This window comes from Trichosurus vulpecula, chromosome 6, assembly GCF_011100635.1.
Source record: "Trichosurus vulpecula isolate mTriVul1 chromosome 6, mTriVul1.pri, whole genome shotgun sequence".
Taxonomy (NCBI): Eukaryota; Metazoa; Chordata; class Mammalia; order Diprotodontia; family Phalangeridae; genus Trichosurus; species Trichosurus vulpecula.
The window spans coordinates 274,627,707-274,653,039 of NC_050578.1; the positions used below are offsets into that span (position 1 = coordinate 274,627,707).

The 25,333-nt window shown below is 58.2% G+C and overlaps 2 protein-coding genes across 2 annotated transcripts; both read right to left on the minus strand.

Moving 5' to 3' along the window:
* Positions 1–357: 357 nt before the first annotated feature.
* Positions 358–16,947, minus strand: MAP4K2 (mitogen-activated protein kinase kinase kinase kinase 2). The gene is made up of 32 exons (XM_036764584.1): positions 16,767–16,947; positions 16,474–16,531; positions 16,273–16,363; positions 15,939–16,003; positions 15,503–15,558; positions 15,043–15,090; positions 14,680–14,722; positions 14,237–14,309; positions 14,028–14,159; positions 13,881–13,943; positions 13,551–13,632; positions 13,234–13,341; positions 13,064–13,142; positions 12,866–12,924; positions 11,720–11,763; positions 11,587–11,625; positions 8,721–8,754; positions 8,451–8,556; positions 8,191–8,279; positions 8,027–8,068; positions 7,716–7,800; positions 7,422–7,501; positions 7,075–7,135; positions 6,589–6,712; positions 6,076–6,134; positions 4,811–4,914; positions 4,215–4,392; positions 3,360–3,428; positions 3,170–3,256; positions 1,721–1,791; positions 1,578–1,633; positions 358–926 (listed from the first exon to the last, which is right to left on the minus strand). Exons 1-32 carry the CDS (start codon positions 16,860–16,862, stop codon positions 839–841), a joined length of 2,469 nt encoding a protein of 822 aa, XP_036620479.1. The 5' UTR covers positions 16,863–16,947; the 3' UTR covers positions 358–838.
* A 235-nt stretch (positions 16,948–17,182) lies between these two features.
* MEN1 (menin 1) lies at positions 17,183–23,094 on the minus strand. The gene is made up of 10 exons (XM_036765641.1): positions 23,044–23,094; positions 20,954–21,404; positions 20,060–20,268; positions 19,772–19,900; positions 19,554–19,594; positions 19,372–19,459; positions 18,664–18,800; positions 18,333–18,468; positions 17,918–18,082; positions 17,183–17,801 (listed from the first exon to the last, which is right to left on the minus strand). The coding sequence occupies exons 2-10, from the start codon at positions 21,396–21,398 to the stop codon at positions 17,352–17,354; spliced, it is 1,800 nt and encodes a 599-aa protein (XP_036621536.1). The 5' UTR covers positions 21,399–21,404; positions 23,044–23,094; the 3' UTR covers positions 17,183–17,351.
* Between the last annotated feature and the right edge of the window lie 2,239 nt (positions 23,095–25,333).

The following is a 25,333-nucleotide window of genomic DNA, read 5'->3' on the forward strand; positions in this document are numbered from 1 at the left end:
GGTCACTTTGGCCAGGCTCCTTCCTAACAGATGCTCACAAGGTGTTTAACATTACAGAATCTACTCTTCCCATGGGGCTTCTCTCCTTCCACTCCAGCCAAGCAGTCCTCCCTCCTGCTGGGCCCCAGGCCATCTAGCCCACCCCAGCTAACTTAGGCCTGAGCCCTGCCACTGTTCGGAGGGCAGCCTCTGGAATTCCAGAGTAGAAGCGTGGCAGCCCTGGAAGTATGCCTGAGCAGCACCTGGCATTACGGGCCATGTGAATGTCATGAAAATCAAACACGGTGTCTCCAATGAGGGGCTGCAGCAAAAATGCTCCGGGTCTGCACACTGCCCAAATAACCACAGGACCCAAAGGAGGAAAACCAGTGGACTTTAATACCAATATAATTCTCTGTTAAATACTATGTTCCCCTGGGCCATGAACAGGGGCAGAAGCCCAGGGCAAGAAGAGAAGGCTTCCACCACCTGCCCAGGGGGCCATGACCATTTCTTTAGTACTTATAGTGGCCAACACCCAAATCCGTCCAAGAGAAAGCCTACAGCCCCCCTGTGGGGAAGGAGTTCCTGGAGGGGCAGCTGGGAATGTTGTGGGGGCACACAGCGGGTACAGGACAAAGTCACAGCAGCTTGGTCTAGTCCAGTTATTGCAGAGGTGTACATATAGGGGAGATTCCCCAGCTCCCCTCCCTGCCCCCAACAAACGCACTGGAACACATCTCAGGAACGTCAGAGCCCCCTCAGCTAAACGGAAAGGCCCACGACCCCAGGCTCTGCAGATGGGGCATCTCCCAGAGTGGGCCCCGTGGCGTGGGCATGGCGGTGAGGCTGGCAGGGTTCAGTAGCTGCTCTGATGGCCAGTGAGGATATACAGGTTGCTGTGAGCCCCGGGGTTGTCCGTGGGGGTGCTCTGCAGGATGATGTCTCTGGTGGGAGGAGACAATGGCCAGTTCAAAGCAGACAGGATGAAAGCCAGAGTCCCTCAAGCCATAAAGGCCCCAGACCTGGCCTCAGGGATCCTGGCCAGCTGGAGGATGGTCCCAAGGACGGCCAGCACTCCTTCTAAACACCCCCAGGCTCCAGACTACCTGTCCTGAGGCCTCTTAGACATTCCTGACCAGCAAGCACTTTGACTCCTGGGCTGACACACCTGCTGGACCCACTTTTCATCTCCACCAGCCACTTCTACCTCTTCCACCATAACCAGCATCTGCTCCCTCTTTCTCTGGTTTCCACAGGGAATAGACCCCTTCAGAAATAACCCAGCAACGTGAGGTAACAAGATGGCCCTCTGCTCCTCAGTTACCCTATTTCCTGGGGAACTCCACCTTGCTTTCCTCGAGGCTGGGGGTGTCGGGCTGTGGAGATGGCTGCAGAGAAGCACAGCCAGCCAGAAGCCCCCAGGTTTCCCTTGTCTGCCTGAACTTTCCGGAGTGACCTCATTGGTCCAGTCTTCAAACCCCAGCTCACTCTCAATCAGGAACCCTCCTAGCTCCCCGACAACTTCTCCGTTGGCATTCAGCCAACTTCTGCCCATCCCTATCACCCTGCCCCCCCCCACAGGCTCCCACTCTTACCGATGGGCCCCGAGCACTTGGAATATCCTTGTCTCATCAGTGATCTCCTGAGTCAGCTGGGGGAGAAGACGGGTGTCACAACAAGCAGGAGGTATTCTGGCCCTGCTGGGGGAGCCCCCCCCCCCACCGAGGCCAGGCCTCACCTCATTTGTCTCCAGGCTCCGCCCCTGCATGCCATGCTGCCAGAAAGCCAACACACTGTCCTGCAGACAGACTAAAGCCAAGGGGGAGAGTCAGCAAGGCCCTTGGGGGCCAGAGCTACCCCGTCCTCTCTGCTCCCACCCCCTCTTCACAGATGCCACCTTGGAAGCCACCTAGTCCAACCAGGGAAACTGAGGCTCCAGGAGGCTAAATGACCTGCCCAAAGCCACATAGGCACAGCTGGTCTGGCCAGTGGCCTCCCAGGCGAGGTTTCCACATTTTCCATCCTGACAGAACTGTCCAGATCACATCAGTGCACCCGCCTGCCCATCAAGCAGCCAGTCAACATGTATAAGGCATCTCCCTGCCACGAGCCAGGTGAGGAAGATGATTGAGGAGGGAGTTCAGTCTACCAAGGGGGAGTACTGGGAGAGAGGCCTCAAGGGGGTGCCGAAGAGAGCCTGGCCTGGAGGCAGGAAGAGCAGAGTTCAAATCCAGCTTCAGATGCTTACTAGCTGTGTGATCCTGGCAGTTAACCTGTTTGCCTCATTTTCTTCATCTGTAAAATGGGGAGGGGACTGGGCTTGAGGGCCTCTGATCTAGGGTCCTGTGGGTGACCTTTCCAGGCCTCAGCTCCAATGCTCCTGTGATGGCGTGACGAGGGACAAGGAATGCCTTTCGGCTGCTGGTAGAACAGGGACGGCTTCCTGGAAGGGGCAGCATCCAGCCCGGGCATTGGAAGAAGAAGGCTACTAGCCAGGCCGAGACAAGCAGAGCCTTGCCAGGCCTCCATAAGTGCCTGCGGTGGTAACAGCTGGGGGCTCTCCGGCACTCCCAGGTCCACCGAGCGCTTTGTGGGGGATCCACCCAGAGGGGCAGGTGCTAGTCTTGGCCCCATTTTATGGAGGAGGAAACAGAGGCAGACAGGTCCAGTGACATGGCTAAAGAGTCTGAGGCTGGATTTCTGCCTCCACTCTCCCTCCAGAACAGCCTGTCCCTGTGACCAGGGAACCTCCTTCCCACCTCATCTGTCACTGCCGCACCACTGGGGAGCAGCGGAGGCCTCGGGCACCTAGGCCGTCCTGATGGGCATCGCTTTGGGCATCTCTGGGAAGGACGGGATGGAAAGCAGGGGGCCAGCCCGGGAGCGGAGGCGGGGGGTGCAGAGGGACTTGGTCCCCGGACGTCAGCAGCACTGAGAAGCCCCAAAGGCTGGGCTCTGGACCAGGGCCTGGGGGTGCATGGGTACCTAGAGGAGCGGCTTGCCCTGCCTGGGAGGGACATCCCCAGGATCGTGAAGTGGCAGCATCCAGATGTGAGTGAGTGCACATACAACCACACACCCCTGCACACACTGCTTCACATGTGCAAGCACGTACACACCCATGCACTCACACACTACACGCACACTCTGCCCCCTCTCGGCTCCCCCACCTCCGGCATCCACTCACCCACAGTCTCGATGGGAAAGTCAAAGGTGAGCTCTGGGGCCAGGGCGCCTGTGGGGGTCCCCTGAAGGCTGACTATCCTCACACAGCCTGTGGGGAAGGAGGCAGGCAGGGCTTGGTGGAGCCCCAAGGACAGAGGCCCCCCCAGCCCCTCCCCCCTCATGCCCCCCACCCCACCCAGGACGTCACTCACGCTCAAAGCACACCAGCACTGTGTCTCGGTCCACCTGGACCACCTGCTGGGCAGCACCTGGAGCCCCCTCTGGGGGCGGGGAAGCAGGGGGTTGTGATCAGGGTCCTGCCCGCCTCCTTCCCTGATCCCCAGCATCTCCTCTGAATGCTCCTGCTTCTTCTGTCCATGTTATCACCCCCCCCCTTGACATTGTTTTACAGATGGAGAAACTGAGGCCCAGGGCGGGGCAGTAAGGGACAGGCCCCTAAGGGCAGTCGGGAGCTGGAATGGGCCTGGGGCAATGTAGCCCAACTCCCTCATTTTAGAGATGGTGAAGCTGAGGCCCCAAGACCAGAGGGGATTCTCTCAAGGTCTCATGAGCAAGGAGCAGAGGCAGGATTCAAACCCAGGTCTTCTGCTGTGTGATTTCAGGCAGGCCCCGGTCCCTTCTGGAGCCTCAGCTGTCATCTCTGTAAAATGGGGGGATAATCTTTGCTTCGCTGACTCCACTGGGATCTTTTGAGGAAAGTGCTTTGTAAGCCCTTTCAGGGGCAGTCAAGGACAGCAGAATGAACCGCCAGAGAACCCAGGTTCAGATCTTGCTTCTGTCACTATTGGGGGGGGGACTAGAGAGGCTCCAGGACCCTACAAGTCACTGCCCTCAGTTTCCCCAATGGGACAAGGAGGAACGAATGCCCTCTAAGGTCCCCCTGACTCTAGAGCTGAGATCCTGAGGTCTTAGGAGGCTCCCCTGCCTCAGTTTCCCCATCTGTAGAATGAAGGGGCATCCTTCAGTTCTAGAGACCCTTAGCATGAGCCCGCAGTGGGAGTCAGCCTCCTCTGCCTCCATCCTGGAGGCCACGGCTCCTTGCTCACCAGGAGGGATGAGGAAGTCAGGGGCGGGACCCGCTTCTAGTGGGAGGATGTGGAACTGGAGGCCGAGACCAGGTCTCCCGGGACCAGTGGCCCCCATGCACACCTGAGGCAGCTCCTTCCCTTCCAGTATCAGAGGCTCCAGGAGCCCCAAAGGATTGGGCAGGACGGTGGCGAAATTCTGCAAGGCCAGAAAAGTACAGGCAACAGCCTTCCTCACCCCGGCCAAGGATGGGCGGGCTCAGAGACCCTGTGTGCCCACCCCAGCCAGCCCCCGAGGGCCTCCCTCTGCCCCCAGCCAAGGATGGGCGGGCTCAGAGATCCTGTGTGCCCACCCCAGCCAGCCCCCGAGAGCCTCCCTCTGCCCCCAGCCAAGGATGGGCGGGCTCAGAGACCCTGTGTGCCCACCCCAGCCAACCCCCGAGGGTCTCCCTCTGCCCCGAGCCAGAGATGGGCTGGCTCAGAGACCCTGTGTGCCCACCCCAGCCAGCCCCCGAGGGTCTCTCTCTGCTCCCAGCCAGGGATGGGCGGGCTCAGAGATCCTGTGTGCCCACCCCAGCCCCTGACAGCCTCCCTGTGCCCCCTTCAGGCTCCCAAACCTTGAGAAGCAGGAATTTCTTCAGAGGCTCATACCACTGCAGGAGCAGCAGGCTGGAGGGCAGGGCGGCCAGCAGGAAGGTGCTCCCCGTGTAGGGATTTCGAACTGTGGAGGGGAAGAGCCCACCAGCTGGGCCTCAGCTCCATTCCACAAACACGTATTAAGCACCTACTGTGCAAGATTCGAGCTCTGGTCTGCTGACTTCCAGTCCCACGTGCTATGCCACAGCCGGGAGCAGGGAGGAAGAGAAGGGAAGCCTTTGACCTCCTTCGCCTCAGCTCCTCAGACCACTGACTCGGCCAGTGACAGTTCTCATCCCAGTATGGCCCTCAGGCCCTCTCTTCTATGCTCCGTGAGTGGTGCTGACCAGCCTCCCAGGCTCTCCTCTCCATCCACCCACCAGCCAGCTAACAAAGCCATCTGCCCAGGGCACGGGTCTGACCCACAGCAGCCCCCCTAAGCTTCAGTGACTGACGATAAAAGCATCTAAAACCTTTTCCATCGCCTTTCTAACCTCGTTTCCTTTTTGTTTTAAATTACTGACATCGTTGGTTTTTTATATCACCTTCCTTTTCAAATATATCCCTCCCCTGACAGCTACCATCTCTTGGAGGGGGAGGAGAAAAGGAGGGGAGGGGGAAAGCAATTCATCAAAACTAGCCAACACATGAGCCCAGGCACAGGCATGAGCAATATTTGGCCTACTGGAGAGCCCTGCCCTTCACACACTCTCCTTCCAGACCGACTGGACTACTAGTTAACTAACTCAAGAATTCAACTTGTCATCTCCCACCTCCATGAAATTGCACAGGCCATGTCTGGAATGGTCGCTTCCTCCCCCCCACCCCCATCTTTCCTTATCTTCTTTTGAGGCTTGGCTCGGGTGCCACCTCTTCTGTGAAGCCTTCCCTGATTCTCTTCCTTCCTCAAAGTCCCTCAGTTTTACTTCTCAGTAGATGGGCTGTGTTATACCCCTCCTCCCTCTATGTCCCAAAGGCCTAGCCGTGTGACTGGCACACAGAAGATGCTTAATCAGTGCCCAGGTGGTACCCAGGAGAGGTCCAGGTGGAGAACGCAGGCTCTAGGAATGTAGGGCCTAGGTCCATCCCCAGTGGCTGGGAGGTTGCGGGGGTGCGGGGCTTGAGGCCTGGCAGGTTGCGTGAGCAGGACTCTGGCCAGCAGAGATGAGGACAGAGGGGAGTCAGGTGCAGGAGATGGATGGTCAGCATTAAGGTGTGGCACCTCAGGCCTGCCCCTGGCTCTTACCCACACGGCACTTGAGACAGCCTTTGGTGTCCGCAATCTTCGTAGAGAGTGCAAAGCGCCTGCAGGGAAGGCTGGCATGAGCTAGCCCGGGACCCCAGGCCTCCTGCTGCTGGGCAAGGGAGGCCCTGGCCCACCACACCCTTGCTCCTACCCCATCGGAGGCTTGTAGAGTGGGCCAGGGTCAGAGGGCTTAGGCTAGCCCTACCCCAGGCCACTGCCAACCCAGCAGATTCTAAGAGAGGAGGGCTGTTCCCGAGTGCCTGCTAAGCTCTGGAGTGAACCCAGACCTGGTCTTAGGTGGTTCAGAATCCACCTGGACCTCTCAGACTGATTAAGCTGGCCTTGCCAGACACCCTGGGTCCATCTGGGTCCAAAGGGACAGAGCCAAAAGAGCCTGGGGAAGGGGAAGAGGATGGGGAGGGATGCCCCCTGCTCTCCTTCACACTCTCACCCCTGCTCCCAGCTCTCCCTCCCAGAACCAAAGGGCCCTCCCTACCCCTGCCCCGACTCTACCTGGGGATGATCCGCTGGGTGAGCCGGTGGGTAGGGATAGAGAGAGGGACGTGTCGCTGCTGCTGCTGCCGACGTTGCTCAAACAGCGCTGGCAGGTCATGAGCCCAGACGTGGGTGGTTTTTCCTGTGAGGAGAGGGCAGGGGAGAGATCAGGATCATTCTGACCTCTGATAACATTTCTATCTCACTGTGAAGCTGATCGAGACCTTCCTTGTGAAGGAGCTCAAAGCAAGGATCATTGCCCTGTTTTACAGATAGGGAAACCAAGGCCAAGAGAGGTGAAGCCCCTTGCTCAGGGTCATGCAGCTTAGCGAGCATGGGAACCAGAAAGAAAGCTGCCACTTAGTACCAGTGTGACTTTGAGGAAGTCCCTCAACTCCCCGTGCCTCAGTTCCCTCAAGGTTGCAACAAAGGGCCTCTGATGCTGGCGTTAGTGGTGGTGACCCCCTCCCCAGCCCCGCCCCAGCCCTGCAGTCCCCTCTGCACCTGACAGGGAGAGAAGAACATTGTTGACGCAGTACAGCCAGAAGCAGCGCTGGGGAATCAGCTGGAGGACAGAGACATGGCACGCTGCTCACTCAGCCGCCGGGCCTTGAGCCCCCCACCCCCGCAGCCCCCTAGCCACTGGGGATGAACCCAGAGCCCACGGTCTCCACCTGGACCTCTCCTGCCCACCACCAATCACCCTGAGTCCTGTCTCTGCTACCCCTGTCTGTTCCTGGTGCCCACAGCACCCAACACGAGGACCTTGCATATGGCTGGGCCTCCACTGGGACAGACTAGGGTCCTGCTCTGCCTGCCTGAGGGTTGAGCTCTGCACCCCCCCTCCTTACTTTCTCCAAGGTATCTTCGTGTAATTCGTGTAGATTGAGGGTATAGATCCCCTCCTCGGCCCCCACCACCAAGAACTGGTCTGGAATAGCAGAAGATGGGGTCAGAGACAATCAGCTGCCTCCCCCAGTGTGGGGAGAGGGTGGGGTGGGTGGGGGTCAGATAAGAAGTCCCCCCCACCGAGGCCATCCCCACAGTCCAGGGGCCTGGCTTCTTTCCTGCCCCCGCCCCAGCCCCTGCTCCTTGGGGGCCTCACAGAAGGCCCACGGCAGGTGATGCTGCTGACACCGTCCTACCTCGGGTAACAGGGTGAATCCAGGTTATAGCAGCGTGAATCTGAAGCGGGCAGCCATTGAACACTTTGGAGAAGCAAGCGCCCATCTGAGGCAGAGAATGGGCAGGATCAAGGACAGGGAAGAGAAAGGACAGAAGGGAGAGACCATGGGCATGCCTTCTCAGCCCAGCCCAGACCCTTCCCAGCTGCGTAACTGGGGCCTAAGTCCCCTCATCTGTAAAAACAGCACAGATTTGAGCACAGACTAGTAGGTTCGAGGCTGGGGGTAGGAGAAGGAAGGACCCAGGCAGGCGCCATAAGGGAGACACTTACATGAACTTTGGGGGTGGGTGGGAGGCCATGACAGCAGGATCTCTGAGAAGGGAAGGGAGGGGGCTCAAAGCCAGTTCCGTCCAGTTCTCCCCATGATCCCTCCCCACTCCTCCTCCCCTTGGGTCCCCCCATCCCCACCCCGGGTCTCGGGAATCTTTGCTGACCTCAGTGTCTTCTTTTCTCTTCATGGTGGCCCATTCCGTAGACAGCAATGGCGGGGTTTCAGAGCCGGGCAGAAGCAAGTCTGGGGTCTCTGGAGGGCACAGGGACCTGCTGTCATCTTCCACTCCTCTTCCCCTCCCCCACATTAGATCCATTCCTCCCCCTCCTCCTTCCCTCTCCCCGCTGGGTTTCCCCATATGGGCCTGGGCATGAGAGGAGCTTTCTAGAACCTCAGTGACCCCCAAATCTGCCTAAACCTTACCTGGAGGGGAGTCAGGAGAGTCTACATCAGAAGGTCCTGGGGGTCCGGGCCCCCCGAATGGTGACCGCTTGATGGTTCCTGTTCCATCCTCAGGGGAGTCCAGGTCCTGGGGAAGAAGAGACCAAGTGGTACCCTGAGTCAGGCGTCCAGCTCCTTAAGCTTTTGGGCCTAGCTCGTTAGGCCCTGCTCCCTTCTGGGCACCCAGGCATGTTCCCTCCCCAACACCCCCAAGTACCCCCGAACCCAGGCCCGCTGCTGTCTCAGTCCCACCTGTTCCTCCAGAGCCGGCTTCATGGTCAGACTCCTATCAGGGGAGAGAACGCTGATGACAACAAGCTCTTTGGACCATGCAGGAGTTGGCCAAGTACCTTCCTCATGACCACCATGAGGTTATGAGGAAAACCAATATCACTCCATACCTAAAGGTCCCCCAGACCCGGCTGCTCCCTGGCAGGACTCTGGCCAGGCCCAGAGCCACAGACTTGAATGCCATTTAGTTCCATGGGCACTTCCTACAGGCCACACTCTCTCAGAGACACTAGAGATAGAGTCCCTGCCCTCAAGGAGCTTATCATCTACATTTAGAAGGAAGCAAGTCCAAGCAACTTCCAGAGAGAATGTTCATGGCCCAGGGATCAGGAGCGACTCATGTAGAAGGGGAGGTCAGGAGGGAGGGCATTCCAGCCAGAGGGAAGGGTGGGCATCATATGGACATGGGCACCAAGCAATACCAAGAGCCAAATGTCCCCTCTACATCTGTTGTGGGCACCCCCCTGGGAGGCCCCTGGGGGGTCTGATCAACCGGTACCTGCCAGTCCCACCACACACCCCAATATCCCTCCTGCCCCCAAGTGTCTGGAGGGAGAACAAGTGAACACAGCCCTTCATGAACACTGGCCAGGGAGGGTGGGGCCCCTATTCAATCAGTACCTTTCTAGCCTGGGCCTAACATATTTCAACTTCCTCTTCCTCTTGTACCTGTGATTCAGATTTGCCAAGGAAAAACTCCCTTGCCCAGTGGCCACTTCCTGCTCTGTTATCCCTGTCCAGCACCGCCCTTCCCCCCTCACTCAGGTCCCACTCTGCTCTGCCACCCGTCCACAGGACCCTCAGGAAATGTCATTCGATGGTTAACAAACTGCCCTCACCACATACCTCTTCCTTCTCCACTCCCTCCATCTTCTTGCCCCCCCCACAAGCCCCTTCATCCCTGGCTGCCCTCTCCAGTCCTGGGGGCTCCTCTCAGACCCCCCCCCCCCCCCCCGCACACACTGGGCCCAAAGCAGCACACTCAGTGCTACTTCTCGCACCACACTCCTGGCTCCCAAAGCTTCTCTTCCTCAACACCCCCTGGCACCTTTAACGTCTCTTCTCCCAGCCGAGAATCTCACCTCCTACTTCATAGAGAAAAGAGTGGGCTCTCCCACTCTGTACCTTAAGAATCTATGGTCCCAAGGCTTGTTCATTGAAAACAATAACTAATCTTTTTTTAAAAAAGAAATCTCATCCTTTATTGTTTATTCCTTTATTCCAGGAGTCTCTAACAGAGATGCTCCTTCTCCTTGACAAGATCAATCCCTCTTCTGACTCCTGCAAAGCCATGCTTGGCTGCCCCTCCTCTCCAGCTTGGCCCCTCAATGTGTCCTTCTTGTCTTCAATATCTACCAGCTCCTTCCCTGGTCTACCAACAGGCCTGGGCCTCCACCATCTTTTTGAAGCAAATGGTTTTACTTGACTCTGCCATGCACAGGACTGGCCTCCCATCTCCCTTCATCCCTTCCCAAGCCTTTGTGATCCAGTTTCCACCCTCACCACTTGACTGTTCTCCAAGGTGATCAATGGTCTCCTGGAGGGCTTTAAATTGCAATTCTTATCCTCCCTCAGCTGCTTCTGAACTCATCAATTTTCCCCCCAATACCCCCCCCCCCACACACACACACGACACCCTCCTTGGCCCAGTGGGCTATATAACACTCATCTCTCCAACTGCCTGTCTCTGGCTAGACCAGCGTCACCCAGTAGGAGTGTGTCCCCCAACCAGGGCCATGTCCATGCCCTCTTCTCTTCTCTCCCTATACTCCCCCTAGGAGATCTCAATGATCATCTCTACACAGATGACTCCCAACCACAGACCCCTCCCTCACCTCCAGAAGCCCAGTTTACCTTCACGGCATTCGCTTCTGGATTTCCCACTGGCATCAGAAAGTCCTCTCCCTCATCATTCCTCCCCACCCCCCATGCCATGTCTCTGGCAGGCACCACTATCTTCTCAGGTTCCCAGGTTTACAACCTCAGTGTCCGCCTTGAACCTCCCCTCTGACGCACACTGCCAAATCTCCTAGTTTCTTCCTCTCCAGCACAGCTCCCATCTGCTCCACTCACTCCCTTCACAGAGTCACCCTCTCATTCAGGCCTCCTCCTCAGCCTCTGGTCCTTCCCTTGTTCTGCCAAGGTGATCTCCCTGAGGCACACGTCTGTCACTCTTGGGTTAAGACGTCTCCCAATGACCTTGAGGACAAGATACAGACTCCTCTGGCCCAGCATTTATGATCCTCAACAACGATCCTACTGCCTTAGGTTCCCCTTTACCTGTCCTCCCCTCACCCTCTCTCCATTCCAGCCAGACAGGATAACTAGCTGCCCCCGAATTCAGCCTCTCATCTCCTACACACAGGTCCTCGGCCCAGGCGCAGGACGTCCACCCCTTAGCAGCCCCCGCCTCCTCCGGCCTCTGCTCACACGCTCCCTCTCAAAGGAGGGAGGGATTCCTCTCTCCAATTCCCCATCCCAGCTCAGCAGTCACTGCTCCCTTCTCAAATGCCCTTGTATTTATTCATCAGGGGACACAGGGTGTCTCCTGTGCCCTGGGAGAATGGAAGCTGCTTGAGGGCAGGGATTCTTCAAGTTTTGTCTTTGCACCCCCAGGGCCAGTGTCTGCTGAGTTTAGGTGAGGAGTCTCAAGAGAGGATGAAGACGGTGGCTAGCAGACAGAGCTGTATACAAAAGTGCGGCGGGCAGCCTCAGGAGGCTGTGGCTTCTGACCACCCGAGGCCTTTAGCAGGGAGCGCTGCCCAGGGCTGGCCACCCTCGCTCTGAGCTTCCAGGGGACTCCCTGTCCCTCCAGTCCCAGGCTCACCTTTCCTCCAAGGCCTCTTGGACTGACTTCAGCAGACTCCTAAGAAGGGAAACAGAGAGGGGGCCCCTGAGCCAGAGGCCAAGCCCCTGTACGGCCCGGCCCTCCCCAGACCCCTGCCACTGTCCTCACCTACCCGGTCAGCTCCTCCTTCTCTAACAGCGTCCATTCCTCCTCCCACTGTGAAGAGAGAAGGGCATTACCGAGAATCACACGCTTCTGGGATAAAGGCCTCATTTCCAAGACATATAAGGAACTGATTCAAAGTCCCAAGAATAGGAATCATTCCCCAACTGAGAACTAGTTTAAGGAAATGTACAGACAATTCCCAAGGGCAATGCAAGGGCCCTGCTGGACCTGTGCAGGGATTCCCCACCATACCCTGTGGAGAAGCCTAGGCCATTTATAGCCAAAGGAAAAAATGCTCCAAGCCACTACTGGAGAAATGCAAATTAGTAAGAAAAATAAAACTAATACCTAGATATAGATTATATATATAATACACGTACGTATATACATACATACATATATACATATGTAAAATGCTTAAGGTTTACAAAGCATTTGTAAATATTATTTTATTATCTTAACAACCCTGGGAGGTTTTCTTTCATTATATCATTAAACCCACTTTAGAGTTGAGGAAAATGAGACAAATGGAAGTTGAATAACTTGCCCAAATTCCCACAGCCAGAAAGGATCTGAGGCTAGATTTGAACTCAGGACTTCCTGACTCCAAGTCCAGAATTCTGTCTACTACGCCAACTAATTGCCATTAATTAAATTAAAGCAACGTGAGATTCCACCTCAGCCCCATCAGATTGGCAAAGATGACAAAAAAAAAGGAAAATGATGAATGCTGGAGGGGTTGTGGGAAAACAGGCACACTGGAGGAGCTGGGAATGGGGAGGGAGGAGTAACCTGGAAATGTTTCTAACATAAAAACAAAACACACCAATAAAAATTAAGAACAAAAAAAGTACCAAAGTCCTGAGGATTGGGCCCAGTGCGAGAGCCATCCCACAGGCCGGAGGAGGTAGACAAGGTCAAGGTCAAGGTGAGGGTTAGAAGCAGCATTTGAGTCTGGGGCCTCTTAACCCAGAGCCAGGGGTGGGAGGGAAAACCAGCCCCAAGCACTCTTGGCAGCCTCTCACCAGAAGGCCCTGGGCCTAGAGAAGAACCATCCCACAGGCTTGGTATAACACCATGCCCATTTTGAAGGCCTATAAAAATGCTGGGCCAAGACCCTGGGCACACATTCTCCCCTTCCATGGCTTCCTACCGGCTCACACAGTGGCTCTGTCTCCTTTCTCCTGGGAGCACCAAACTTGACCTGGTGAACTAGAATGAGATTGCACAATAAGGCAGGGAGCCCAGCAGGGACTGAGAACCTGGGGCAAGGGGACAGAAAGGGTGAGAAGACAGAGGCAGAAATGGTGAGCCCAGCTTCTTCATCCTTCCACTACTTGCTGTAACTCACACTGGATCTCCGATGGGGTCCTTTCTGCCTGACTATGCTGTCCCCTGGAGTGGATCGTGTCAGGAAATATGTCATAGGTCTGCAGCAGAAAGGTTTGGTGAGGCTCACCCCACCCCAGGATGCCTGCTGCCCCCTACCCTCAGCCCCCCAAGGCCTGAGGCTCCTTTCACCTCCAGGTCACAGTCTTCTGGGGTAGGGATGCCCAGGTGGGGATCGTTGAGTTTGTCCAGGAGCTGCATGAGGAGGGTCCGAGAGAGGGTCTGGGCTGTGAAAGGGTGCTGGAGGTGGGTGGGGGGAGAAGGAATCAAACTTCAGAGAGGTTCTGAGCCACCCCAACACAACACACCCTCCCCAGCTGCCAGCTCAAAAGCCTAGGGCCCTTCCAAGTGACAGAAACCCTTCTCCCCTCAGCCGCCCATGCCACTAACTGTCCCGGCTCACCCTCCAAAGCACTCCCTTCCTCCTCCTCTCCCAAAGTTTCTCTGACCTGCAGAAGCTTCTCAGCAGGGGGCCTTTTCTTGGGGTTTTTGGTCAAAGCCAGCTTGAGGAAATGGTGGAAATTCTGGGACCTGAGAGCCAGGACAGGGTCAGAGCTGGGCCAAGGTCCCTGGGGCAGCCCCAGTGACCACTACCACACACACACCCAGCTTGGCACAGGGGAGATCAGGAAAGCTTTGATGGGAGGAGTCACCAGAGCAGAGCCTTGAAAGAAGGTAAAGATTCTACTAGGTAGAAGCTGAGGAGGGAGTGCATTCCAGGCATGGGGGGCAGCCCAGGCAAAGGTCTGGAGGTAAGAAGTGGAGCTCATGCTACTCACCAGCAGGCCTTCTCCTTCAGCTTGGGAGGTTGGAAGCTGCTCTTAGACATCAGCATTAATGCCCTGCAGGAGGAATGGGAGAGCAGAGTCAGTGGTCAGAGGCTCAGGGCTGGGGCTCAGGTGTGGGGGGTGAAGGCACTGACTGACCTCATGGGGTGCAGGTGGAAGAGTGGAGGCTGTAGCTCAGCCAGCTCGATGGCAGTGATCCCGATGGCCCAGACATCACAGAGTTCGTTGTAACCCCCTTTCCGCTCCACAGCGGCCACTTCGGGGGCCATCCTGGGAGCAGGGAGACAGTGTCACCTTCTCTGAGCCCCCCAGGGGAGCCCCTTCTAGGGCATGGGAGAAGCTCTTACCAGTACGGTGTCCCAATGAAGGACTTCCTCTTGGCCACTGATGCCGTGAGCTCACCAGACACACCAAAGTCAGCTAGAGAGAGCAGGGGATGAGCGGCCAGGTCCCCAACCCAGACAGTCAGACTTCCCCCCTCTGCCTCCAGCTCTGGAATCAGGATACACCTGGCCCCTTGGCTCAGCTCCCTGTCTCTGGTTCAGCTGGAGCCCACCCCACCCCTCCCCTCAGAGGGGCTCAAAGCTTCCCAGATCCCCAGGCTTCCAAATGGATTCAGGCCATAGGGATTCAGGCTAGCTGACTAACCCAACCTCCGTCCAAGAGACTAGGAGGCAGTTTGAGGGGGGTGTTCAAGGATTCTCCCAGAGCCCCATCTCTTCTGGCTCTGCCCACCCCAGTTCTCATCCCCTCAATCACCCCTGGGCTCTCCCCCCCACCAGGCACTGACCCAGTTTGACGTCTCCATGGAGAGTGAGGAGAAGGTTGGCTCCCTGTGGGGAGAGAGGAGGGTAAGTTATGTGCCCCACCTAGACAGTATTTGTGTGACAGTTTCTATAATCTTTGCCTTCCCCCAGGGAGCCCCCCTACTTGCTTAGTTCTCCCTCCCATGCTTACATACTTTCCATCCTGTGGGGGCCCTATAGCTCCCACAACACTCTGCCCACAAAACTGCTGCCCCAGCAGGTCCCCAAACCTCCCATCTCTCTGTCTGTCTCTCCCCCTACACACACACACACACACACACACACACACACACACACACACACTCTCTCTCTCTCTCTCTCTCTCTCTCTCTCTCTCTCTCCCCCACCTTGATGTCTCTGTGAATCTTCCCCTGAGAATGGAGATGATGCAAACCCTGAGAACAAGAGAAACCTTTGGGTCAGCCCTCAGGCTGCCAGCTTCTCCCTTCCACTTCCAGGGTCCCCAAACCCCCCCAGGGGCAGGGCAGGGGCAGGAGCTCAGTGGGGGGTTGGGAGGGGCCCCCCACCCCAAGCTGCTTCCTCCCACCTTACTCTCCCCCAAACAGGAAGCGGGTGAGGCAAGAGGAAAATGAGCAGCTTCCGGCAACAGGGGAACAGGCCCTCCCCCTCTGGCACCAGTCTCCCACCAGGACCAAGAGGCCCTCCCCACCCTAAGGACCAATGAGTGGGCCTCTAGGGAACAGCTGGGCTCTCTCCCTAGCCCAGCCTAGGCAGAGAAGGAAAGGAAGAGTAGAAGCAGGAAAAGAACTACCAGGGGGTTGAAAGCAGAGGAAGGAGGCCCCCCACCTTTAGGGCCTCCCGGCACACGTAGGCAATCTGTTTTTCTTCCAGAGGTCCAGTGGCTGAAAAAAGGAGAGATGGAGGTAGAGGCAGGCCAGTGAAGCCAGGGCCCTCTCCACTCAAAGGGAAAAGCCCTGCTAAGGTTGGGGAAGAAGGAGAAATCAGTTCAACACTCCAGACCAGGCTGGGGACATGCAAAGAGACCTGAGCTCCAAAGCATAATTGGGAGCAGCATGAAGGCTCCCCCCATGGGGTCAGGGTCCATGCCCTCACAGTGCCTCTTGAGGAAGATGAGGAGAAGCCTGGAGCCTGGGGATCTTGGGAGGGCTTCAGCCCCCCACCTAGAGTTTGTGCCTGGGAAGATGCCCCATTCTCCACCGGCTGAAGCAGCAGCTCAGGGCTGGAGACAAGGGCTCTGGGGGAAAGGGGGCCTGGGCCTCACCCTGGTAGATCTCCTGAAGGGACCCTCCTCCACAGAACTCCATGCAGATCCATAACCTGTCATTTCTGAAGAAGACAAGGAGAGAGACTTACAGTCCCAGGGGGGAAGGGTCCTAGGAGGGGACTTTGAGACATCTAGACCCAGCTCCTGATTTTACAGAGAAGGAAAGAGGCTGAGGGAGGGCCAGTGACCCGGCCAGGATGACAGGGTAATGCATTAGCCAGCGTCCCAGCTCTACGGCTGGCATGTTCTCTCAGCTACACCAAGAGGGTGTCCCAAGATGGCATCCTCCGGCTGCAGGCACCCAGCTGAGGCCAAGGGGAGGGGTGGTCACCTGAGGTAGCTGCCTAAGTAAGTGACCACGTTGGGATGCCGACACTCTTTGAGGATGGTGAGCTCCTGCTGGAGGGAGCTGATGTCATCTCCTGAAGGAAGGAGAGAGGCCTGAGTCACCTGCCGAGCTCTGCTGGCGGGGGTGGGGGGAGAAGAGCGGAGGGAGGCAGCCCCCCCAAGCCCCGCAGCCAAGGTGTCTCACCTGGGTCCAGTTTGACGATCTTCACGGCAGCCAGCTCCGAAGTCTCCGTGTCCCGGGCCTGTAAGGAGTCCGGAGGCTAGCGGGGTTCCCCCGGGATGGAGATGAAGGGGAACCTGGCCTCTTTCCCCTTTCCGGGGCTGGGCCGGGTGGGGTCCGCCCGGCAGGCGGCAGCGGGCTGCTGGGGGCGGCTGAGGGCCAGCCGCAGGCGGGGTGGGCAGCACGCAGCGCCCCCCCCCCCCCGCTGCCCCCCTCCCTCCCACCACCACCCCCGGTGCATCCCGCCCCGCCCGCACCTTGTACACATCCCCGTAGGTGCCAGCCCCCACCCGCTGCAGCAGCTCGAAGCGCTCCCGGGGATCCTGCAGCGACACGTCCCGCAGCAGCGACATGGCCCCGGTGGCGGTGGCCGGCCGGCCCGCCCGGGAGCCCGCAGCAGCAGCAGCCCAGTGCCGCCCGCCCGCCCCGAGGGGAGGAGCCCAAGTCGGAGCCGAGCCCTAGCCGGAGCTGGGCGGGCGGGCATCGGGGCGGGGCCGGGGCGGGGCGCAGGGGGCGTCCCGGGGATTCCCCGTCGCCCCCGCCCCGCCCCGCGAAAGGACCGGACGGCACGGCCGGCCCTCAGGGGCAGGCGGAGGGAGCCCGCCAGCCTGTGCCCACTCACCAGTGGGTGCCCACCCCCGACCCCGCGCCCAACGGCATAACCGCGAGAGTCTCGGTTTTGTTACAAAAATTTATTTATCTTCCTGGAGACTGAAAAATAAATCTATGTACAAACAGGCAGGAAAGGGTTAAGCTACCCCCGGGGCCCTCGGGCTTACTCCGGGGATCCAGGATGGCCCAGGCCCAGAACTAGGGCAGGGCCCAGGGAGAGGAGGGGCCCCTCAGAGCCCCTTTCGCTGCCTCTTGAGGAAAGACAGAGTGTAGTCGCTGGGTGTGGACACCTTCTGTTTTTTCATCTGCACTTGGGACTGGGCAGTGAGCTGTAGCTTAATGGCACTGGAATTGATCTTGGTGGCCACCAGCAATTCCTTCATGCCCTTCATCTTCTCACTCTGGAAGGTGAGCACAGGGCCCTCAGGGGGCGGGGAGGCCGGAGGGGCTGGGGCTGGGACTGGTCCTCCCCCTTCGGGGCCCTTGGGAACCCCTGGGGTCACCCCAGGCCTCCTGGGGATGTTCTTGTCCAGGGCCAGCTTCTTGGGGGGTGGCGGCTCCTCAGGCTTGGACTCTCGCCGGGGGCCCCTCCTTCGGCCTTCCCGGGCCTCCTCTCCCCAGGGCTCCTCAGTCTCTGCCGTCTCTGCCTCCCGGCTAACAATCCGGACCTTCTGCCGGACCTGGGGACCCACAGGAAGGTTTGATCCTGCCCCACCCCACCCCTGGTTGTTGGAGGGCACCCTAATCTGTTCCCCGTCCCAGCCTCTGGTGGGTAGCACCGGGGGCCCCAGCTCACCTGCCCCTCGAAGCGTCCCAACGACTGCACCAGGAAGGTGGCCCAGCCCACGTGCAGCACAGGTGTTGGACTGCCCTCCTCCCACTTACAGATGCCATCATAGAAGCGCAGGAGGTGGGCAAAGCACTCGGGATCCTGCAGGGCTGAACCCTGGGCCGGGGAGCCCTGGGCAACACACAGGTTAGGCCCCTGCAGCCAAATTCCCCACAGGAACACACTGGGGGCTCAGCTACAAAGGGGGCTCGTCTCCTGCAGCTCAGAGTTCTAGGAACGTGCCCCCCATGGTGCCAAGGAAACCCCCTTCTCAGAATAACATTTTTAAATGCAGAAGATCAGGTTGCAATGGCAACCATCCCCCAAAGATTTCAAACCAAGGTTCCAGGGCCAGGGGAAGCAGGCCCGCTGCTCCCTTTACCTGAGCATGCTCACCACCTCGATCTTCCCCAGCCTCTGCCAGGGCGGCAGCCTCCTTCAGCAGGTTGGGGACCACGTCATTGGCCACCTCAAAGAATTCCTTGTAGATTTCCTCATCCTCCCGGCAGTAATTGTAGCTGGGAGGAGGGAGGCTGAGTGAGCACAAGCCCCCAGCCTCCTCCCCCATCCCCCTCTTTAGCCCCTCAGGCAGTTACAAGGAGGAAAGGACTGTCCCCAACTCCCCATTCACCCAAGCAGAGAGAAGGGGTCTGGGGGATCCAAGGAGGGCCGTGTGCTTGAGGGGAGAGAGGAAGAACAGGCAGGTGCCTCACTCCTGGATGACGGTGGCTGTGTCCGCCCAGGCCTGCAGGGCTTCTCGGACATTTCGATTACGGCAGTGGTAGCCAGCCAGGTACATGTAGGGATAGATGTGCTCGTCCCTATAGTAGGTCTTGGCAGAGGCGATGCCCTAGGGGTGGGGGATTCAGAAGCTCAGGACACCATCCAGCCAGCTGGCCTGCCTGCTCTTTGTGGGTCACCATCACCAAAAACTCCCTGACCACCCAAGGCTAAATCAGCCCATTCCTGCTGTCCAGGACACAATGTTCAGCTGCTGACCCCAGCTGGGCACATCATGACAATGGGCAGCAGCTCGAAAGCTTATGGCCCTTGGGGCCTACAAAGCACCTGGAGGTGGCCTAAGGATGATCCCTATGAGGCTCCCCACCAGGATGTAAATTAGGATGTCTTCAGGCCAAGGCCAGCAGAGCCAGGCACACACCTGCTGGTTGGTTACTGTGGATTGTGGGTGTCCTACTCCCCAGGCTGGGAGCTCCACGCAGGTAGGTGTCCACTGTGTTTTGTGTGTGTGTGACAATCAGACGCCCTTCTGGAGCCAGAGCAATGCAGGGACTCTGCTCTGACCTGGCTTTCATTTCCCCTCTGCCTCCCAGGCAGCAAGCCACCTCCCTTCCCTGGCTCCCTGAAGTCCTCCCTACCCTACGTAATTGCATGCCCCTCTCTTCCACAGATACACACACCTTATGGTAGATGGTGAGAGGGTCTGGCCGGCCAGGTGTTGGCTCCAGCTCCTCCAGGTCCGCCAGGTTTCCCAGAGCCATTGGGTACCTGCAGAGAAGGCATGGGGCTGATGCCCGCCATGACCTGGGCACCCATTTCTCCCCTTCCCTCCACCTTCCTCCTGACCTTCTCCATCGCTCACCTTTCCAGGTGTCCCAAGTCATAAAGCAACCAGAGAAGTTTCTGTGGGTGAAAAATGACAGAGATGTGACCTGGGGGTCCTACAGGGCTGGGAGCCTGACCCTGGAAGGCTAGAGGGGAGACAAGTCTGGCAAGGCACTCAGAGCCCAATCCTGAGGAAAATCCATGAGGAACTAAGGGGGGGGGGCAGCGGTAGGGGGAGGGAGCCTGGGGCCTCACCTGCTGGAGCTGCAGCAGCTCCAGAGAGTCCGTGTGCAGATCAATGGACGGATTGATAGCACACACCATGAAGGCCACCTCCATCTTGCGGTCACAGCGCAAATAGGAACCCTTTAGGTACAACCAGCTCTTGGGGACAAGACAGGAGATTCTGGTTAGCTTCCCAACCCCACAAACAAACTCTCATTCCCCCTCTCCCGGGAAGCAGCATGACTTGGGGGCCAGTGAACTGTGTGCCCTGGGGAGGGGCTACAGCTGTCAGGTAATTGGCGGGGGAGGTGGCATTACTCGCTCAGCCACGCCGGCGTTCACTGTCTGACCCCGTCGATCCTCATTGCCTTTCCCATGCCATGTAACCTCAGCCGTCTGTTCTCCATCAGGGCCAAACACAACCCAGGCGTGGTCCTCAGATAGGGCCAGGTGGACATCTCGGAGGCCCAGGGCCTGGCAGGCCCCCACCACTGCAAAGGCCACCCCGGAGCTGTCCAGCTTGGTGCCTGTAAGCAGAGAGGGGAGGGGACTTCTACCAGCCCCTGCCCTGGAGCCAGGCAGAGAGAACCACAACTGGGCCTCCTACCTGGGCCCAAGCCATCCCCTGGCCAGTTAGCGGCCTCCTTCTCCTGTTCCATCCCCTTCCTTCTTTGTCTCCCCCTTCCTCCCGGAAGTCTGTTTACATGAGCCCAACTCATTGTCCCCAGGGCCCTGTAGTCTCTGCCTGTGCCCTTCAGCAGCTTCTGCACTGATATTCATGTAAATTACAAGGCATCAACATCTGGCCCGTGCTTTGCCGAATATCCCCGCCACTACTGTCTCACAAGATTCCTGAGGGGGAGACAGGGCAGATATCCAGTGACCCTTCCCAGCTGGCTCTGGATTCCCAGGACTGGCCTAGAACCCTATCTTCATGTGGTCCGGGCAGCCTCTCAGGTCCCTTCTGGCTCTGCCTCTAGGATCCTGGGACCAGAACCCAGCTTCCTCCCCAAGGCTAAGCCACATCCATGACCTGGGGCAAGAGTGAGCCCAGGCTTCCTGACTCCCTCCTAAGAGATCAGCACACACATCTCTAGAGTGTACCCCCCCTAAAGTACACCTTGGATCTGCCTGTCCTCCCTCAAGCTCCATGCCAGGGTCTGAGGGGTCTCAGCTTTAGCAGAAAGGGTCCCTTTCCCCACCAGCCCAAACCTGTGATGAAGCTGAAAAGGGACTGGATGTGAGCACGGTCCTTGAAGTAGGAACGGCTCAGGCTGTTCCATATGACATCTGAGACCTTCTTTACCAGCTCTCGGCTAGAAACACCCCCCTCTCGGGGGTAGAGAGACAGGTCCACAGCGCCCCGGATCTGGGCCGTGAACCTGGCATGGAGGGCCGCGATGATGGAGAGGTCAGCCACAGGGAAGTAGGTGAGGCCCCCCGGGGGATCGGGGGCTGGACTGGGCTGGAAGGTGAGCTCAGGCACATTGGTGGGGATCACACGATTGACTGCCAGGAAATGCTCCACAAAGCCCAGCACCAGGGACAGCAGCACCAAGTCGGGCTCCTCCCGGTTCAGCTCGGCTGCGAAGAGCCTCACCACATCATCGATGGAACGCAGAGGGAACAGGTTCTTCTGGGCAGCCTTCAGCCCCATGGTGACCTGGGCAGAGGAAAAGGGAGGACTCTGATCCTGTCACTATGCCCTGGTGGGGCCATCCCAAGGGCCTTCACCCTCCCCCTTCTGTCCAGTGGCCCCCATCGGACTTTGCTACTTGACCCTCCCTAAAGGCCTTCACCTCTCACTGCCCTCTCTGGTCCCCTTTACAACCTCCCCACCAACACATCCCAATTCAGGACTTCCTCCTGTTTCTCTTTACCTGTCCTAAGGAATCCCTCTCTCAGGGGGCCCCACATCTTCCTTGTGTCCCCTATCCCTCTCTGCAAGCATCCCGTCACCCTTGTCTCACCTCCCCTTCCCTGAGTCCCATCATAAACCTCTCCCATCCCTCTGCACCATAGACTTATAGGACATAGGACTGATGACAACCTTAGAGACCATCTAACCAAAAGTCTCATTCTATAGATACGGAAACCGAGGCCCGCTGAGAAAGGGCATTTGGCCAAGGGCAGAGGTAAGGAGAAGGATTTGAGGCTGGTGTTTTCATTCTGTTTCCCTCTACCTCACTCCTGCTTCACACACCCCTTCCCTTGGTGTCTTTGATTTGAATTCTGCCTCAGTGGGACCTTAAAATAAGTCTCTTCTGCTCTAACCGTGGCAGCTTCAAGAGCACAATGGAAGGGTGTGACCCAGAGGATCAGGGAGGTCCTACCAACCTCCCTATAAACCCACACTCTTCCCCCCACCCCATTTTCTCTCCCTCCAAGTGACAGAGATGCCTCAGATCCCTTGCTGGAGTCCCCCCTCCTGCCCCTGGGACCAGGGTGGCAGGAAGTGTGGCCTCCTACTCCCTGGACTCTCCCAGGTCCTCAGGCACTGCTTTCCAGGCCCCTTAGAGAGGAAGCTCCCTGAGGACAAGAACTTTTCTTTTTGTATCCTTCTCCTGGCATTTCAATGCCTGCTGAGTTGGAGAAGAGCACTAGACCCCCCACCAGCCTACCACAGGCAAAGCCCTTGCTCTGCACCTCAGTTTCCCCATCAGTAAAACTAACAGATCAGTGAAATGACCTTGAAGGGCCCTTGTGGCTCTCCACAGACAGATCCTAAGCCTGATTCCGGGGCCCCTTCGCCAGCTCCAGCCTCCTCTTTCCAGGGTACCCCTCCCTAGAGGAGCAGAGGGGCTCCCCCAGCAGCCCCTTCCCCATTCTGGCACGTCCCTTATGGGGAGGCACCTCTCCCCCTCCCCTGTCACCCCGCCCCCTCCCCTGCCACCCCAAGCTCCCCCCCCTTCCCCAAGACCCCACCCCTCCCTTCCTCCCAGGATCACTACACCTCTCCGGTCACCCTTGCCCCTCCCCCTTCACGACCCCTCCCTTCACTTCCCACCCCCTCCCCCGACCACCCTCCTCCACGACCCTGCTCCCTCCCGTCACCCACGTCCCTCGACCCCTCCAGGACCCTCGCCTACACCTCCCCGGCCCCCTCCCCCACGACCCTCCCTGTCACTTCAAGCCCCCTCCCCTTCCCTCGCACCTGCAGCTCCTCCCCCTCCCCCTCCTTCTCCTCCTCCCCCTCCCCCCGGCCTGCTGCCCCCTCCCCCGTCCTCCTCGCGCCGGGCCAGAGCCCCAGTGGTCATCTGCGACCCCTCCCCCGGGCCCCAAGCCCCCGGCCCCGCGCCCACCTCCGCTCGTACATCCCACACAAGGAGCTTGCCCAGGAGCCCGCGGGGCCCGGAGCATGCAGGGAGATGGAGTCCGCTCCGCCCCCCACCCGCGCGGAGCTTGCTGGAACATGGAGTTCTCGCCGGCCGCTGACGCTCACGCGGGAACCCCACGCCGGAAGGCCCCTCCGGGGACCAGGGCGGAGCCGAAGGGGCTCTTGGGAAAAGCTGTCGGACGCGCCTCGGCACCTGCAGGGCGGAAGGCGGACGCCGGAAGCACGTGTTTCAGCCACACTGGATTCTGGGAGTTGTAGTTTCGGCTGCGGGAACAGCGGGAACAGCTCAAGTGTCCCGGGTTCCGAGGATTGCAAAGGGAGTACCAGCCTAAGCGTGCTTCTCTGGGAACCCCGTACCCCCTCGCCCCCCACCCCATCTAGCCGCTGCTTGGAGACCTCCAAGGAAGGGGAGCTCACTGCCTTCAGAGGGAGAATGATCTGACTTTGGCACGTTTTCCCTCCGTCTCTCTGTTAACTGGCGCCCACTTCTAGTTGTGCTCCTCGGATCACCCCCAACGGGTGGGCGAAGAGCAACGAAGCCTCAATGGTGACATTTCAGGCAGTGCTAAGACGTACTCGGGAAGGTCAGTCAATCAGTCAGCCCTTATTAACCGCCTGCTGTGTGCCAGGCACTGTTCTGAGCCCTGGGGATGCAAAAACAGGCAGGTCCTGCCCTCCAGGAGCTTACGGTCTATTGGGAGAGACGCCGCGCAAACAAACCCGTACTTAGAGAGGGTGCATGGGACAATAAGACACGCTGATAGCAGAAGGAAGGCGCTCGGATCGAGAGAGGTGGGAAGGCTTCCTGTAGACGGGAGATTTCAGCCGGGAGGAGGCCGGGGAGAGCAGGAGGTGGAGGTGAGGGAGCAGAGATCGCACCAGGACGGGCAGCGCTGGCCATAGGGAGATGGAACATCTTGTCCATGGAGCCGCCAGGAGGCCAGGGTGGCTGGATCCGAGTCGGAGGAGGGGGCACGTTAGGAGGGGCTTTGAAGGCAAACAGAGTCTTTGTATTCGATCCTGGGGGCCATCGGGAGCCCCTGGAGTTTAGTGAGCAGGGAGTGACTGGTCAGAGCTGCACTTCAGGAAAATCACTTTAGATGCCGAATGGAGTGAGGAAAGGCTTGAGGCAGGCAGCGCCCCCACCCCCACCCAAGCAGCTATTACAATAATCCAGGTGTAAGGAGATGGAGGTCTGCAACAGGATAGGGGCAGTGTTAGAGGAGAAAAGGGGGAGAATTCGAGAGAAATTCCAAAGGTGAAAATGATAGGCTCAGATATGGGGGGCGGAGAAAGGGTGAGGAATCCCAGGACTAGGTTGGGAGTCTGAGGACCTGGGGACCTGGGAAGATGGGGGTGCCCTGTACAGTCACCGGGAGTAGGTTCAGGGAAAAGAAGATGTGAAACTCGAGGTCAGCAGAGAGACCGGGGCAGGAGAGGTAGATGTGAGGATCCTCAGCATAGATCCATGAGAACTGGTGGGGTCCCCAAGAGAAGCAGGACAGAAGGAGAAGAGAAGGCCCAGGCCGGAGCTCTGTACTTGAGGGCAGGATCTGGAGGAGGATCCAGCCAAGAAGGCTGAGAAGAAACCATCTAAGAGGGAGGAGGAGAACCAAAAAGAATGGCATCCTGAAATCTTCGAGATGACGGGGATTGTGCTCAGTGTCCCGAGGCTGCTGGCAGCTCAGTCCTTCTGTGATCTCCATTCCAAGTTGCCAATTATAGATTCCACATCTCTGTCTCTTTCATCCATCCCCTTCTCTCCAGTTACACAGCCTCTGCCCTCTTTCAGGCCCTCCTTGCCCTGCGCTTGGACTTTTGTGATGGCCTCCTTCTTGATCTCCCTGCCTACAGTGCCTCCACTCTGCTGCCAAAGGGATCTGTCTTCCTGCAGCTCCAAGCCCATCCCCCAGCACCCATCCCCTCCAGAGACTGAAGGGCCTCCACCAGCTGGCCCCCACCCACCTTTCCACCTGTATGTTGTATGCTCCCAGTAAAATGGAAGCTCTTTGAGGGCAAAGATGGTTTGTAGAATACTTGATAGTTTGCAATGCTCAAGTCGACCTCCTTTCCTCCCCCCACCCCACCCCCGCCCCAGTATTTCTTCACTAGCTGTGACTTGGAGTGGTCTCTACAGGGCACGGGCCACCAGGTGGCGCTCGAAACTTGGGCTACCCTAGCTCTCTGCAAACAGCGCAAGGTACAAGCTTACCTCCTGCTTCGCAGCTCTCTCCACAATCCCTAGTTTCGTTTTA